At 40.5% G+C, this 16,960-nt stretch overlaps 1 protein-coding gene across 7 annotated transcripts in view; it reads left to right on the forward strand.

Moving 5' to 3' along the window:
- Positions 1-15,831, forward strand: part of Nhe3 (Na[+]/H[+] hydrogen exchanger 3) — a 60,255-nt gene extending 44,424 nt beyond the window's left edge. For 2 of the 7 annotated variants that reach the window (XM_089544745.1, XM_089544746.1), the window contains 2 exons: positions 10-120; positions 10,789-15,831. In XM_089544745.1, coding sequence (XP_089400871.1) covers positions 10-120; positions 10,789-10,890 — 213 coding nt within the window. In that variant the 3' untranslated portion in view covers positions 10,891-15,831. The other 5 variants (XR_016283034.1, XM_089544748.1, XR_016283035.1 and 2 more) reach the window with 5 other exon arrangements.
- Positions 15,832-16,960: the final 1,129 nt, after the last annotated feature.

A 16,960-nucleotide genomic window follows, 5' to 3' on the forward strand; every position in this document is an offset into this window, starting at 1 on the left:
CCTCCTCAGGAGGACGCTCGGCCCCGAGATGACGACTCAGACACAGACCTGTGCCTGGACGAGAGTGACTTTCACTTGCCCGAACGCAACAGCGCCTCCTTTCGCGGATCCCTGTCCCGGGTAAACTCTGCTCTTGCTCCCCAGGTGTTTGTCATTGAGAAACAACCTTCACAGCAGCCTGTCCCAGCAGAAGCCCGTGGGGCCGACCCACCCGCAGCTCCCCACTTTTTATCTTCCCTCTCGCTTGGGTCTCTGTGATAGCCAGGATTCACTGTGATGTGTGCTGCTGCTTGCCATCCCGTTCTCCCCTCCCTGATGCAAACTTTGTGTCGATCGCCGTGTTCGTGGGTTGCAGCATGTCTGCGGGCACAGAAATTCCTCCTGCAGAAAAGGTTTGACACTCTATGGCACAGACTGTTGTGTGTTCATTTGTGTCTCGTCTCGTCGTTCCCCTCAGCAGAAGCAGCAGCAGCGACGCACCTTCAGCTAGTGCTACTGAAACCAACACTGCTTTCTGCTGCTGACAAGCAGTTTTAGCTGTAGGGTCTTATTCTTGTTTGAGTCATCCTTGTGTCGTTCGGGTGCTGTGATCTTTCAAGTTCCAGCCCCTGAGCATTCTGTCTCTTGTTGCAAGCAGTATTGTTCCCTGCTGTGGTGCTGTCAGTTCACATTTAGGTTTTCAATGAACAAACAGAGGAAATCAGAATTCTGACTTCATAAAGTTTGTTTGATTGTATAAAGGAAAATTACGCAGTGTCGACTGCGTAATTTTAACATTACACGTTAATGCAAAAGTGTATCCAAATTCTATGACTGCTGTCCAGATTGGACAGGCTACTGTGAATTTAAATTAACTTTGCATTTAGAATCCGTAGTTACGTCCTTGATGAAAGGGTAGCTCTGTGAACTGTGTTTTGCCTGTGCTTTTAAGAAGCTGTGATAATTGTTGCCACATACCTCTTGGGATTAGAAAAGATGTACTTTCAGGGGTAAAATACTGTACGTGGATTCTAGCTATGGAGACCTCTCAGGTTAACCACATTTTTAGCTGACTCAAAGCGTTTTTCATTCAAGTTATGGAACACATTAGTCACATTAGGACCTACCCACATCTATGATGTAAATAAAACAAACTTCAAACTTCAAACTTTAATCACATTTTTAGTTGACTCAGTTAAAGCGTTTTTCATTCAAGTTATGGAACACATTTGTCAGATGGCTGGAAAAAATCAGTGTTTTAATCGGCCAAAACTAAATATGGTTTGTCATGTTTAACACAGACTGAAAACAAGTTTGTGGTGATGTTGTATTTGCATTATGTTTGCATTTATTTATCTGTCACTGAAACGACTGGCACAAAATGTAGCAAATGAGAATGTCTTATAGGAATGCTTTAATTGCACCACTTCTGTGGCGTAGTGGTTATTGTGCTCAGCTGCTCACCAAAAAAACTCGGGTTCAATCCCGGCTCTGATGGCGGCATTTCAATGGAGGCGAAATGCTGGAGACCTGTGTACTGCATGATGTCAGTAACCCCAGGTAGTCCAAATTATCCAGAGCTCACTGCGGCATCCCTCATAGCCTGAGTCACTTTGGGATGTTTAACCACATAAAATGAGAAATCAAACAATGCTTTGTTGCTTTGTCTGTAGAGTTTAAAACTGAAAAGTATTCAGCCTGCTGATTGTAGCTTCAAACTGTGCCATAATCTGTTTGATTACTGTCATGTCTTTTTTTTTATTGTTCTTTTGTGCTGTTATTGTAGTTTTTTTTTTTTCATTGTTTGTACTGGGACTTAGCATGCACCTATTACATTGGTTTACAAAATATTGCATTGCTGTCAGGGACAAAATTCGATACTCTTTCATCCTAGATGATTGGTTCATTTCGGCTTAATGTTCATACCTAACTAATATTTTGTGGTTTGATTTGTCTAGTACATGCTTATTGACAGCACTCACCTGTATTTTATGAGGTAAAATATGTCTGTGCAGCCGTAAGGTCAAAATAAATATTTTTTCTAGCATTTGTCCTGTCACAAAGGAAGCAGAATAATGTTGGAAAGGTCTCCGCAATTTACACCCTTTGCACTGCATACTGTCATTATTGTTTCCATTGTGAAAATCTGCTTTGGACCAGTAATGGCATTAGTGATGTGTGGATTGGTGACGTACTTAACAAGGGTCACTATTTGGACAAGATGTACTGCATCATTTTCTTGAAAAAGATGGAAAGTGGACGAGGATAAAAGGAAAATGAAGCATGTGCAAAATTTTTTTGCACGAAATTGTTTTGCACACAAGTGTTGCACACGTTGATGTTATGCACATATTGCATATGCATCATCCTTCTTTCATTCTTGTTGGCACCGGTGGTTTTCCCCTGGCTGCAGTTAGATTTTCTTTGTGCAGAGCACACAAGCACCACAGCAAAGTTTGGCATTAAGTGAAACCCATCACAAAACATAAAATTAATAGCAAGAATGAGCCTTCAGTTTAGTTACAGAAACCTTTTAAACCTTTCTCCCTGAATGATGCAACATTTGGTAAGGTAGAACACTGTGCCTTTGTAGGGTCCTCAGTGAACTAGGGCATGTCTTCATGTTTTCAGTCCTGTCCTCTTTCCTTTACAACATGGCACATTGTCGAGGTACTTCGAACACTTGAGGCATTTTCTGATCTGCTGCAAGTCGGCCTCATGATGCCATCATCAGGTTATGTTCAGTAAGCTTCCTAATTTTCATGCCTGGGTGCTTTAGTTTCAGTTGTGTGATTAGTCATTTTCCAGCTTCTTATTTTGCTTCATTTTGTGCCATCCCATTTCAGTGGTCTAGGTGTGTGCAAAAGTGTTGGGGGCATTATGATTATTCTTTTTGTTTTATTTTTCTGTGGAGGTTGATGTTTTTGGTGGAAAGGCACTTATTTGCTGTGCCAATATGCACTTTCTTTTTTTTTCGGTTGGGTGAGCTCTCGCGTATTTTTTAATGCAACGCTGTTTTTGAATGCTCAGGCAAAAGTAACACTGGTATTCTACTGTTTATTTTCGTTTTATGTCGAATTTATACAGCACATCTTACCTGCTAGGTTTTTATATTATAGCAATGCATACTTTTGCACTCTTTATTATTGTGTTCCTATACTAGCAGTCTTTGCCTGAGTATTTTGTGCTCTTTTTTTTTGTGCTGTGGCACTAAACATAACATTACCAAAAAAAGTTCAATATCAGTGCAGTCTTTTCGTGCAGCCTGCGCCAGGTTTATGCAGCCTGATTTTAGTTGTGAAAATTATGCAGTGTACAATTCATTTCAAGTAATGCATCCTGGATCCAAAGAAATTAAATTTTTTTTCACCAGAGTCATGTTTGATAAACTTATGACAGTGGGGGTGCACTTGCTGGAGATAGCTGTCAGGATGTGTTGTGGTGGCTATCAGTAGCTTGTTTTGCCAACGTAGGGAGCAGATTTCCCTTTCTTGCATGACCCGCAGCCCGCATTTTTACTTTTTTTTTTCCTATTATCTTTACTTTTTCTACATTTGCCCAGGAGCCGAGAGCACGTGTGCAAGGGTAAAGGTGTGTACATGTGTTAGGGTGTGCCAAAGATTATTTTATGCTAGTGGCACAGCTGAGGAATTTGGGAGAGTGAGTTTTAGTGCAAGCACCTAGGGGCTTCGAGGAATTGAAGATGATGAACTCCTGTTTCTGTCAGTACAAAGTATGGTAACTATTAGAGCCTCCTTTCAACTTTGGAGTACACTTTCTCCCACATTTTTTTTTTTTTTTTCAAATTCGAAATCAAATTTTATTTAAGTTGTTATACATAGTAATAGCATGAAGTTAATATACAGTAAGAGATCTCAAGGTAAAAACGAAAACGTGGGCAGGACCTCCTCAGTGTAGGCTTTGCTGAGCTCGGTGACAGTACAGTGAGTGTGATGTAAAAGGGGACTGGAATGCCACCCCCCCCCACCTTCCGCGCTGATTTTGGAAAAAAGCGCCATAAGGCTTATTCTTCAGCAGAAAATTTACTTTGCAAGCGTCAAGAACTGGTAGTGAAACTCAAAATTAAGAACTGTTGGTTGCGTGGTAAGTGTTCTGTTTCATATCAGACATCACTGTACTTCTGGCAGCCATGTGTGTACCACCTTGCAGGTGGTGTAAGGCATCTTTTACATTTTGTATGTTGCTATCATTCTGCACTGGTATACGCTTTTTTAAGCAAACGAGAAATGTATTCATTGATGGGGTAGCATGTTTGGCTGCGTTACTGTTGGCAAGTTTGTACTTCTGACGTGCCGATTGCAAACTTGCAAAGGTGTTCCTGTGATAGAGTAGTGATATCTTTTTGTCAACATTGCCAGTTTCATTTGCTTGTGTCATGTTAGTGGCTCTTTATCTAAGCAAATAGCTTGCGGCACTAAAAATAGTTGGCCTGCATATGGTACAGGGCACCTTGTACATGTACACCTTGAGGTGGGCCTTCTTTCATTGTGGAATATATGACTGCCAGACTTTGGTTTCAGCTAGCTAATCATTCTTCTCAGTTTTATTCTTCTGCCCCCCCCCCCCCCCCCCCCTTTATTTTTTGTGGGAAGGTATAAGCTATGGAAGCATGCCTTAAGAGCAGTAGACTGATTTCTTTGTGTGTCAGATTATTAGCTATCCCTATGTTTAGAAGTATTGTGGTGGCTATCTTTATCGGTGTAAATTTCTCTCCTTTATTCATGATTATTCACAAAAGACACAAAAAGGATAGGAAAAGCTTGCTCCTGCTTGCTTGCGATACATTGTTTATAAGCAGGTTGTTACATTCAAACTTTTCATTCGCTACATTTGCTTTTCTGCATTTGCTCGAGTGCTTTGTATTCTAGTCGGTGCTTGTCTTTTTTTTTCACATCACTGCACACTGTGGTGAACAATATTTCTGTCTGTAAGGACACTGCAAAGGATTCCATGCCTTTCTGTGAGCAGCATGTACCTGAGTGATTCAGCTTTTTTAAAACTGCACCAGTGTGTAAGGGGGGACACAGCTTTGAGCAGAAACATTTATTTCATGATGTATTTACATAAAATTTTTGAGCATATTAGAAAGAATTTTATGACCACTGTCATAAAATTTTCTGTTATATCTCCAGAAAATTGTTTTCTTGTATATATTTTTACTCTGAATCTTGTGAAAAGGCTGTGAACTAAGGAAAATATGGCAGAAGACTGGTTCAGTGTTCAGTGTGTTCCTACTAGCGTGCTACAGGTGAAGACATTCTTAGAATTTTTTTTTTGCTGAGCATAATTTTTGAATTTTTGGGTTGCACTGTACATCATTGACATATCTAGAAAAAGAAGACAGTTTCATACTAGGAATTTATAATTCACAAATTTGAAAAACAAAAAATATCTTGACGCATACAATGGCCTTATGAGTGCAACACAACAGACAGAGTTAAAATAGATCAAGCAGTCGGGAGGAAACCTGCTCCGCAAGGTGAGTATTTAGGTAGAAAACCATAATGAGAAAGAAGCACCCATTGTTCAAGTGTTTCCCCACAATGCACAGCTGTTGCGTTTCACGAAACAACACTTTAGAGTACTTTCCAGTTGATTTTCACAATGAAACTGGGGGCAGCATAAAAACGAGGCACACAAGTGGGTACAGCAATTATGAACAATTGACTTTTTCGGCCAAGTTTTTTGGGGATTTCAAAGCTGCGTTCCCCCTTAACTGGCATAGCTCTCAATTTGGCCATGAAGGCTTGTTACCAAAGCTTTGTAGTTTGCCTAAAATGTAACACTGAGGTTGTTCAAAGTTATTTTGCAAGCATACAGAAGATTTTTTGAACAGGGTGTGCTTAATGTTCTGGAAAGTGCTTGCAAGCAGTATTGGAGAGAAAAGCTTGTGATTTGATGTGAGCTATCACGGTGCACTTGTTAAACAGGATTCATGGCACTTGTTGTGGCCATGCAGTTGGAAGCTCTTTTTATTTTTTACTTCTCTGTTATTCAATGTGTTCTTTAAGGAACACTGCTCCCATGCTGGCAGGAAGTTCTGACCCGCTGTTTGCTATGAAGGATGTGAAGACTGCTTCATTGTAACATAGCTGCAAAGGCCAAATGTCGTCCTGGTTGGGTGCAGTTCTCCTTTCGTGAACTTTGATTCTGGAAAACGCACATGTAGTCATAAATTCTTTTGGGCTTTGGGGAATTTCTCTGGAATTTCACTGTAATCACTTTTGGGGCTCAGGGAATTATACTGTTATCAGTCTGCAGTGTTGTGTTACCCCACCAAAATGTGCATTCAGGTTCTCATTATTAATTATGTCAATTATTACGTGTATACCTGCTATACAAAGATGCATTTGTGTTCTGTATGCATCTCGTGTTCACTGTACAAGGAACTTCGTGCCTAATTTTTTTTTTTTTTTGCATGTTCTTTCTAGGATGACCTACAGCCATGTTTATTTCCTGAAAAATAACCACATTCACACTACCGTTAGCAGGACAGTGCCATTGCATATGGTGTGTGTGCGTAATAAATTTCCTTTCAGGTGATGATGCTGTGTGTGGTTCAATTTCTCTGTTTCTTGTGAACTGTCCATGTTTCAGTCTCAGTACGGGACTGAGACTTGACAGGCTGTAATTTTAGATCGGATAAGCACTCTTCTTCTGGGCTTCAGCATCTAATTAACATGAAGAAGAAAAAAAGCTCAATGTCCGATGATTAGCGTCAACCTGTGGGGCAAAAACAATTTGCTTCGGCTGTAACTGGGATTATTGGCTGCTGTGAAGGTTCAGTGCTTTATGCAATTCTTGCATGCATCCGTTTGCCAGTAATAGTTTTTTTCACGGATTTTCTTGACTGCTTTTGTCTGTAAACTCGGGCTTACTGAACTTCAGTTTTGATTGTGACTTATGTTTCCTGATGTTGTTATTGTCGGGTGCAGTTCAAGAACGAATCAAACAAGGCCCTCCAAATAATAGCATAGACATACTGTCGTGATGTTGCAGTCAGCTGCCTTGCACCTGCTTGCATGGAATCGCTGGTGGCTGGCAGGTGCTAGGCACTTTACTGCAACATCATGACAGTACGTCTATGCTATTGGTTGGAGGGCCTTGTTTGCGAGGGATTTGCTGCTCTGTTCTTGAGTTGTACCTGTCTTTAGCACCTGCATTAATACCTAGGGTTGGCTCATAAGAATAGAAGAAAAAATGATTTTTTTTTTGTTACTATGGAGAACTTTTTTTTTTTTTTTGTGAGTTGGCTATGTTGTCATTTAAAGTGTGGTGTAAGCCACGTCTAGTTGCCAGGCGCAAGTGGGTCTCTGGCGTCGAAGGTTCGAGCTATGGAGACTGCTGAGGAACTGACTTTTTTGTTTTGGCCAAAGCATACGGCTGAAAAGGCGTTCACCGGTGATTAGTGAGGGGCACAGCTTATTCACACTTTGTGATCACTCATTTCGTGAGAAAATTTAGGTGGTTCCTGTTGCTTGTTATCTTTTGATTCGAGATACGCAAAAATGAAGCAGCATAATTTATGACATTTAGCGCATTGTTCCTTGTTCTTCTGAAAGCCAGCCTGTTGCACGGTAGGTGTCCAGCTCATGCTGAGGTGCTTACCCACACAAGATTGGGACTGCATTTCATTAAATTCCTTGTTTTTAGTTCTAATTCGATGCTGTGCGAAGTGTTTCGGTTACACTTTAAGTGCCGACTTCCTCCGAATTGGTGTTGTCATGTGAGTAAGCTAGCAGTCGTGTACACACCTTTTAGTGTCGGGAGCATGGCATGCGGCAAGAAACATGCATTTTATTTTCCTCCTTGCTGAAGATTTAGTAACGAATGCATCACTGGTAGCTAGAACATGCACATTGTTTCTTCCTTTTCTTGGCATGTATTTTATTTTCTATAAAAGCATAGATAGAGGCTCTGCTTGGGGTGGAGGTCTTGATGAAAATCTGGAACTCGGTATAGATGACTTGAGTGAGAACTGAAGGTGAAAATTTTTGTTCGAACGAAGATGTATTGCTATGCTGAGCTTTGCTTTAGGATTCGGTTGAGATAAAAAAAAAAATCTGCATTCTTAGGCCTCAAAAACTTTAGTATTTTATACTTCACATGTATGTTGCTTTCCTCAAGCTGCTAATAACATTTTCACAGGCCTGTTTCAAGAAGATGGTGTAAGGTTTCCTTTTCCAAGAGACCCTGGGCCTTGCGTAACGTATTGCAAGCCTCATCTATTGTGGGGCCTTGTGCAAGGCGCAGGCATTTATTTTGTGATAAATTTTCATCAAACCTTTTTTTTTAAGTGGTATTAAGTTTTTTTTTTAATGGAGAAAACCTTTATCTGTTTATCTCTTCCACATGAGAAATGAGAAGAGAAAAGCATCTGCTTATGTTGTTTTGACAACATTGCAGGCTTTATTAACTGCTGATTGGAGTTGTCAAGTTCATGAGCTAACAAAAAAGCATATTGGAATGACACAAAAAAGTAAATTTTTTTTTACTATCGAAAAGCTCGTAGGCTCTCGCGCTGGCACGTTCACGTCCACTATGCGTGCTCCTATGTGTTCGGCATTGCATGCATGTCTTCCTTGTACTTGTGTCGACCAGGCCTTGTTGTGTCTAACTGTGGCCAGGTGAACTTCCCGTAAGGTGCCTTTTGCTAGCATCGTCCTTGTGGCATCATTTATCAAAGTTGCGTCATGGATGTGACATTTGCGTCTGACTGTGCATGAGTGTATGTTTTTGTTTCCTCCTTTTCTTTCTTAAAGGGAAGTGCACATTTCAATATTGCGGGAGAGTCTGGACAGCCGCAGGCTAATTTTATGTGATGCAAGAGAGCCTGAAAGCGAAAGCCAATGTAGGGCAGTGGACATTTCAAAGCATGGTTTGTGTGACATTTATGTTCTTTCTTTTGCTTACTGCTTTGCACTTGTAGTGTAGATGGCTGTGGGGTGCACCTTTGTTATGCTTAGGTAGCTTAGCTTTAAGTGACCCGCTTAGTTGCACTGCTGAAGTTGTAGTGGCCAAACAAGTTCTCCTTTAGTTTGTGATTGCTGTCTGTCTTTGCTGAGTAATGATTCAGATCAGCCGTGCACTAGCGTGGGAGTATGTCTTGTTGCCAGCTTTGAAAAACTTTCGGGACAGTTTTCGTAAAGAGAGTGTATATTGCATCTTTTATTGTTCTTCGACTCGCAGCACAAGAGCGAGCTTGCATCAGTAAGCTCGTGACAACTGGGGCCTGACATTAAATTTACAGATTCTTTCCACTGGCCTCTGATGTTCAGTGCGGCTAAGGTTTATTACTGTGCAGCAGTTTTCCTGTTATGGTCCAAGCATTTCATATGAAATTCGGTCAAGAAGGTCACTTCTTTTACGTGGGAGAATAATTTTAAGCTAGCTTCCATTTTCACATGCTAAGAGTCACTTCAGTAACTGAAATTAACTGAAATGGCAGGCAGCACGATAGATGGGGTGCCCCACGGAATAGAAGACTTTAATTTATCAAAGGTTTGTCTTCCCTGCACAGCTTGGTTCCTGCAATTAAATGAAAGTATGTCTGAGATGTTTTTACATCCCAGTCGTGTGCACTTTTGAGCCACTATGGTGGTTTGACAGTAATAGCTTATAAGCTCGATCCCGGTGGCGGCAGTTGCATTTCGATGGAAGTGTAAGGCTGGAGGACGTTACCAGTGGTCCAAATTTCTGGAGCCCTTCACTGCAGCGTCCCTCATAGACTGAGTTGCTTTGGGACATTAAACTCCCATAAACCAATAATAGCATATGAGGGTTGCATCTGTTAAATTCGCAGGTTTAAAGTTAATCGTACAGACTAGCAAATTTTTTATGCCAAGGTGTGAGCTGTGTTATATATCCAACCATCATCGTCTTGCATTTACCGCTTCCTCAGTAGTATTTCTAAAGGGCTTTGGAATATTAATATTGCCAGAAGTCGTTCACTACTAAAAATTTTGCATCACATTTTTCACTAAGTGCAGACAGTCTTGGAAATATTTATAGACATACTAATTCTGACAGTTTCTTTTTACTGGAATGAACTTGTGAATTTTTATTTTCAGCCATTTTTCTTTACCACACCACACAAACATCTTTTGGCACTTGCTTTTTCCTTTGGGATGATGCGCAAAACAACAGTATACATAATAAGAGAGTTAATTACCCATCAGCATCCACCCAAGTGCAGCCATACGGCTACAAAGGAAAGCTATACAGCTTCCACAGAAACTCGGTAGTTGAAGCAAAATTCATCCTGCTAGTAGACCTGAGTCACGTCATGGAGTTCACTTATGTCATCCGAATATTATTGTTATTGACTTTTTTTCTCATGCTGTTTTGGTTCCAATAGCCAAATGACAGCTGTGACCTAAAAGATGATTTGAGGTCGTGTAAGTCATGCAAAAGCTGAGATATAATTGCTGCTTGTTCGTGTTTTATGGTATGAACATTTGGTCAGGCATGAAAGAAAAAATTCAATTATGAATTATTTACTGCTTGTTGACTCAATATTGCCATGTGGTTGGCTACGTTTTCGAATGGGCTGCGCATAATTCCGAAGAAAGAGCACACAAATAAAATTTGGTATCTCTGCTCCTTTGATGCTGCATTTTTTAGGGAGCTTGTCATGCCAAGATCAATGCTGATGCGCCTGTGTGTGCTTTCAAAGGCAGAAGCAAGGGCACTTTGCAGTGCACAAGTTATCTTCACTTTATACGGCGAATAGACAGGCCTCTATCTTTTGAGCCAGCGTTGACTTTCTTTTTCTTCTTTTTTATTTAGTGTGACTCTGTTGAAGAAGGGGACCTTGGCCTTGGGAGCAGCCTGACGGCGCTAACAGCAACTCGAGTGCGTCTTGTGGGAATGCAGGGAGATGCGGTTTGAATGCTGTGCTTTTCGAGGGAAAGCAAGAAACACTGTATGCACTGCAGGAAGCAAACTTTGGCGGAATGAAAGTTTCCTGTTAAAAGTGTGTACTATTGTTACAGTGTGGTGGAATAGTGGCTGCAGCCAGCTTTAACGGTGTACTGTGAATCATCAGCTGCTGCAGTACACAAAAAAACACCAGGCAGAAAAAGTCCTCTGCTGCAGTTCTCTGTGCAAAGGAAGCTGTTTTAGCTTTGTGGTGCTGCACTTTGCTGCACTCCTTAGGACGAGCCTGTTTCGCATAGTCGAACCCCAGTCTCTCGATTGCTGGAAACACGCAATACTAGTACTGGTGCGAAACTAATATTTTTATCAATGAGGTTCAGTCAGAAGGCACATTATTTGCTCTCACCTCCTGTTTTATACAAATGAAAAACGTACAAGAGTCATCGCACGTTGCTCTTTGTCACAAATGGTGGAACCAGTGGAAGCACTGTTGAAGAAGATGGCTGATAACTTAAGCCTAATTTTTATGCCGTATGATTGAGATCTTTTCATATTTTATATTGGGATTTGTTTGGCGTCAATGTTGATGGTAATGGTATTGTGATAGATATCAGTGGTGCTCACCTCTGGCAGTGCTGTAATGGTGTCCAGCCTTTTCATTTTGAGCATTGGTATTGTCATCCATTATGAGGGAAGATATTTTTATAGGTCAACAAAAAGCAGGTGCACATATCATGAAAACAGTAAAATAAAATATGGACATCGGTTTCTGATTTTCGTTTCTTGCATTGTAAGCAGAAATGAAGTATGTTTTCTATATGTGCATGTACCTCATGGGTATGCCCAATTATTAAATATGTGGGCACCTCTTTACTTTCTTCAACTTATAGCTGCCTCTCAATTACAATCAAGACTGCAATGGAAACGTAATGCTGGCCGCTAGTAATGTTCTTTGTAGCTCAGCAAGTGACACACAGTGGTTTTGTGATATTATTTCTTTTCATACGTGGCCATGCATAATAATCTGTACAGAAAACAAAAAGTGAGTTCTGTAAGCTACTTTTGCACTTGAACGTAGGTACATGTTTGGTACCATGTTTATTTCAGGAAAAAATTGACTCCATTTGATTAATTTTTAATCTTAGTATCTTGATTGTAGTTGCAGCATCTAAGACAGTGACAAACTGTTTTTCATTGCCCCAAAGGGTCATTTTGGTGAGTGCTATCAGTCGGGTTGACACCATCTGTCTGTGGTTGTATGTGAAGCATTTCATGTCTGCATTCTCTGCAACTGCACTAGCAAGCTTTCTCAAACATCTGTGTAAGGAATAAGGACAGAACTGACTTTCCCTCTGTGCCACTTGCACTATGAATTGAACTTTGCTAACAAATGTTGTACGTTAGTGGGCTCTGTATCATAGTTGCAGGTAGTTATGTTGAAACTTGGGAGAACTACTGGGAGAGCTAACACTAAGGTAATAGCTGAATGATGGTCTTTTTGGAAATATTGTATTGCTGGAAAGGCAAATACAAGGGTGGTGAGCTTACAGTTGCAGTTGTGACACATTACCAACAAAGCAGTTCCAGGTAATTGTCAAACATTTGAAGCCCACTGCCACCGCGGCTAGAGTGGGAGTGCTGCCGAGCGGCAGTGCTCACTGTTGCCAAGGCTGTGTCAGGCAAGGAGGCACGTTCCTCTTCTTGCCCCTCCTTGCCAGGCACACTCTGTACTTTAGCATGCCATCGGTAACAGCGCTACTACTTGGCAGTGCTCCTGCTCTGACCACAGTCACATTGTGCTCAGAAATTTTGAAGAAGACTCGATGTTTCGGCTAAAGGTGTGCAAGCAAATTTCTTCATTGTTCGGATTAACCACTATAATTCACTGTTTGGGATTAAGGGTTGAGCTCCTCAGAATGGGAGTAGGTGGGGTGGCTCTTCTGTGTTTAGGATATAAGGAGTGGAATCTGTCGTAACCACAGCTTGGCGCAGGGTATTCAAAACAGATGACTGCCCATCTTCTGCAGTTCCGTTTTGTGCACAGTTGGAAGCCAAGCACTGTTCTGTACGCTCTTCACCTCTAGCGCTGACCTGCCATTCGTGTATGTGTGACTTGTGCCTCTGAGCTAATGTCACATCTGCTGGGCTTGCACGCACATCTTGGGCACAAAGTATTAGACGTGCCTGCAATGTCTTGTATTCATAGTTGTGTTGCTGCAAACATGCACTGGTGGCTTGCTTGACATGTGTATGTAATTAGTGTCTGACAGGGCAGATTTCTTTTTCAGTGGGTGCCTCTCTTTCTCTCTCTTTTTTTTTTGCTGGAATTCTTTTAATTGAACTTCAGCAGTAAAGTAGTTGTTAATTTCCATAGAGAAATTTAAGTTTGTATGTGCAGCTCATCTCACCTAATCCGGTATTTCAAGTCTCACATGTGACAATAATCTCAGTAATTTGACTCAAACAACTATCACAGCAAGATATTTTGGATAAGTAGTTTTTTTTTTTCTCCCCTTTTTTCTTACATTCTCTTTCATTCTGTCATTTGAAAACAAGTTTTATTTTTCTATATTCTTCTGGCTTCTTAATGGAATGAGGTTTTGGTGCTTTAGAAGCACCCCAGAAAGGACCTATGGACCGTTGCTTCGGGCGAAGATGTCGAAATGCTTCGTCTCTGGGCTCTCGCAAACCTGTTCCAGTGCTGCTTCCACAGTGCTAACACAAGGGGTGCAGAGTTCAGCGAGCAATACGGCGATGCCATGGAGTCCTTATTGCAAAGGTTCATAATATATCTAGCCTTTACTTTCCAGAGCTCGTAACACTGTTTTGATTATTCTTAACTTTCATGATGTTGCAGTTATTATGAGCACAGCAAGAAGTAGAAATGTTATAAAATGTTTTAACTGTGATTTTCTTACAATTCCCTGCAGCATTACTACTGAAAGTTCACAATGCTGTATACTCTGCATTCCACATTGTTACTTGCAGTACTTTACTTGCTTGCATACACCTTTCTGATTCATGCTTTCTTAAAAAAAACTGGAACCTTCTTAGTGCTTTGGGCTACTTTTAGGCACACTAGATGTTATGTGTGGTTTCATATTCTTAGAGAGCTCATGTGTGGGTTTTGGATTGTTTGAAGGCATTTGTGTCAGTGTGTCGTTTGTGGTGACACCATTTATATCTAATTTCTATCTTAGTTTAGCCAGTTTTGTGCCACCTTACAATAGATGTGACATTGCAAGGGATTGAATGCTAAATTAGTAACTTTTTCTTGCATTGATATGATGATTTCAACATGTGACAAACACTTTCGTAAATGCTTGTTGCTGTTGTTGTAATTTCTGTCTGTGACTTTTGCCTCACATGTCTAATGTGCATATATGTACTGTGTATTGCTGATAATGCCACTGAAAAGTTGGGAATAGTTTACAGTTTTACCTTGCATATCTTGCCTCAGTTAAACTAATTATGCTTTGCTGTCAGCGTTTCCTTGCATGTTTAATGCCACATCTGGACGCTCGTCAGGAAAAGCGAATGTTGAAGGCATGCTTTTCATTGACTGAAAACAAGCTTCTTATGCTGGTATGTGCTCAGAAGAATCTTTCATGATATTACGAACTAATAGGGTTCATGTGTGGTATGTTTATTCTGTACTTTCAAGCCTAAAACACTATATAGCCAGTTCCAGTATTCTTACTCTTTTGTGAAAGCTTCAGTGCTTTGTCACGTTCTCTATATGACTGGTGGACAGTTCGCTGAAGTGGTTACAGTTTTGGAATTGCCTGTCTTGGGCTGCAGCGTCGATGGTTGTGTGGACAATTTCAGCAATGCTTTTTACATTTATTTGTAATTTTAGCTGCTTTTCGGAATGCGGCTTTTTTACAGTCGATTCGTAATCCTGCACTAAGCATGATTGGTTGATCAGTTCATGTACTCAGAAGGGCAGCAAGGGATGTACGTGGACAGCATGCTTTAGTATTCTTAGTAGGGGTTGCAGTGATGCTAGTTGTGAAAGAGCTTGTATTCAGGTGTCCTTTTTTTTGTCTTGTTTTTTTTAAAGAAAAGAGGCCAAGTTTTCTGTGTGCCATTGTTTCATGCACACACATGTTAGTAGGCGTGTGTAGCGCCTGGGCATTCATTCCTGCGCTGTTAGCAGTTTCAAGTGTGATTTTGTATGGTTTCAGTAACTTTGAGCCTTGTTGGCTGTGGAGAGTCGCAAACAGCTTGTTACATGTCTAGTCATCAATATAGCCTTTTAACGTTTTTATTCCTTTTTCCTCAGTATATCATGTAGCTGCCAGTGTATGTATATATTCAGTCATTTTTTTTTCTCTTGTGGACTTTGCTCCGCACGAAGATGCCTCTCATTTTTCTGCAGGTACGCCTTAGCATGTTTATTTTTATGTGTTTCGTGTCTCAAATTATAGTCAGAGATGTGCAATTGCATAAATGCGAAATACTATTGCTCAAATCCATGTTGTAGATTTTAGAGCAGGAGCATAAGGGCGTGGCACACTATGTTCATACCATGATTGTAGCTGGCATGACTCTCTGGCAGGCAGCATTACAGCAGATTTCATGAAATCAGAGCAGACCATGTCATGTTTCTTGCAACAGTTGCTTAAAATGCCCCTCTTGTAATTGTAATCCAAGCATGGTCTTAATCATTTAGCTTGCCAACCAGTGTGCCGAATAAGCAAATAATCTTTCTGGTGTGAAGCAGACAAACAGACATTCATTGTGGCTTCTGTGAAATGCATTGTACATATTTTCTTGAGTTTTAGCTATCCCATTGGCTCGAGGATTGGTCAAGCATTCCTCGCTAAAAGCAACACAAGAAGTGCGTCAATTTTTTTTCTTTTTTGCTTCGTTTTTAATTGTTTACAGCACACGCACTGTTTGTGACTTTCATAAAGGTGAAATGAAATAAAGTATTTCTTCTTCGTGACAGATGGTTGTCTTGCTGTCCAGTTTGATTTCTTGAATGTTCGATGGTGTTTTCCGTAGCGGTCCTTTGTTGGGTAACATATTTGTGGTAAGGACATGGAGCCCTATATTTTATCTACTTCCTTGTTCTAATCTACACTGTTATTGCTTCTTGTAATTAACTGACAAACTTCTGTACAGGTGAATGGCAAAGTTATTCTTTCACATAGTAATGGAAACTAGATGCCTTTAGGCGACACAAGAAAAATAAAAAAGTTGTTGGGGACTATTTCTCAGAGAGGGTAGATTTTGCTTGCAGTGTTTTGTGCAGTGTGATTAACACATTATTTAACAAACTTTATAGATGGTGATGTCAGTGCTGGAAATTGCTGTCGTAAATATATCTGAGAAATTTCAGTGGACCTTTCAGTACACACTTTGTTGATGTTTTAAAAAATATGGCTCTATTCATCAATAACAGTTCATCAACTAATATTGACGGGCTGTAGACAAAGCCTCCTGAGTAAAGGCTTGTCTTATATTAGCACACCTTTAATACATCTGGAACCTCTGTGTCACTACATACTTATTACATTCTTACATCATGCTCACTACTGCAGCATATCTTCACAGATTGCAAATTGCACATGTAGCTATTTTTATAAAAGGTCATTCAGAACCAGCTCAGAAACTGTAGGTCAATATCTGTCTGCCAATCAGAACCAGCTCGGAAATTATAGGTCAATACCTGTCTTGGCCGTGCTTGCCAGAACTAGTAAGAAAAGATATACTTGGAAGTTTTTTACATTTGACGAATTGCACCAAATTGTAATGTCTAATGTGGCCTGGCACAGTACATATGTACATGCTGTATTACACCAAAGAGAATACATAATAAAAGGGCTCGAACAAAGCAGGGTTATTCATAAGCTTGACCACGGTGGCTTCTATGGCTGCACAGCATTGCTTATGGAGTTGTGGCTTGAGCATTGCAAACAGGCAGTAACGATGAATGGCTTCATATATGCCATGTGTATGCTGTGGCATTTCGCTAGGGAACAGTTTATATTAACAGTCTTGTGATTCCGCTCACCGCATTTATTATTTGCGGCGACGACACTAGTACATCTAGTACATCGCTTGCCAATATGAG

This window comes from Amblyomma mixtum, chromosome 5 (genome assembly GCF_055824585.1).
Source record: "Amblyomma mixtum isolate Tamu chromosome 5, ASM5582458v1, whole genome shotgun sequence".
Classification (NCBI taxonomy): Eukaryota; Metazoa; Arthropoda; class Arachnida; order Ixodida; family Ixodidae; genus Amblyomma; species Amblyomma mixtum.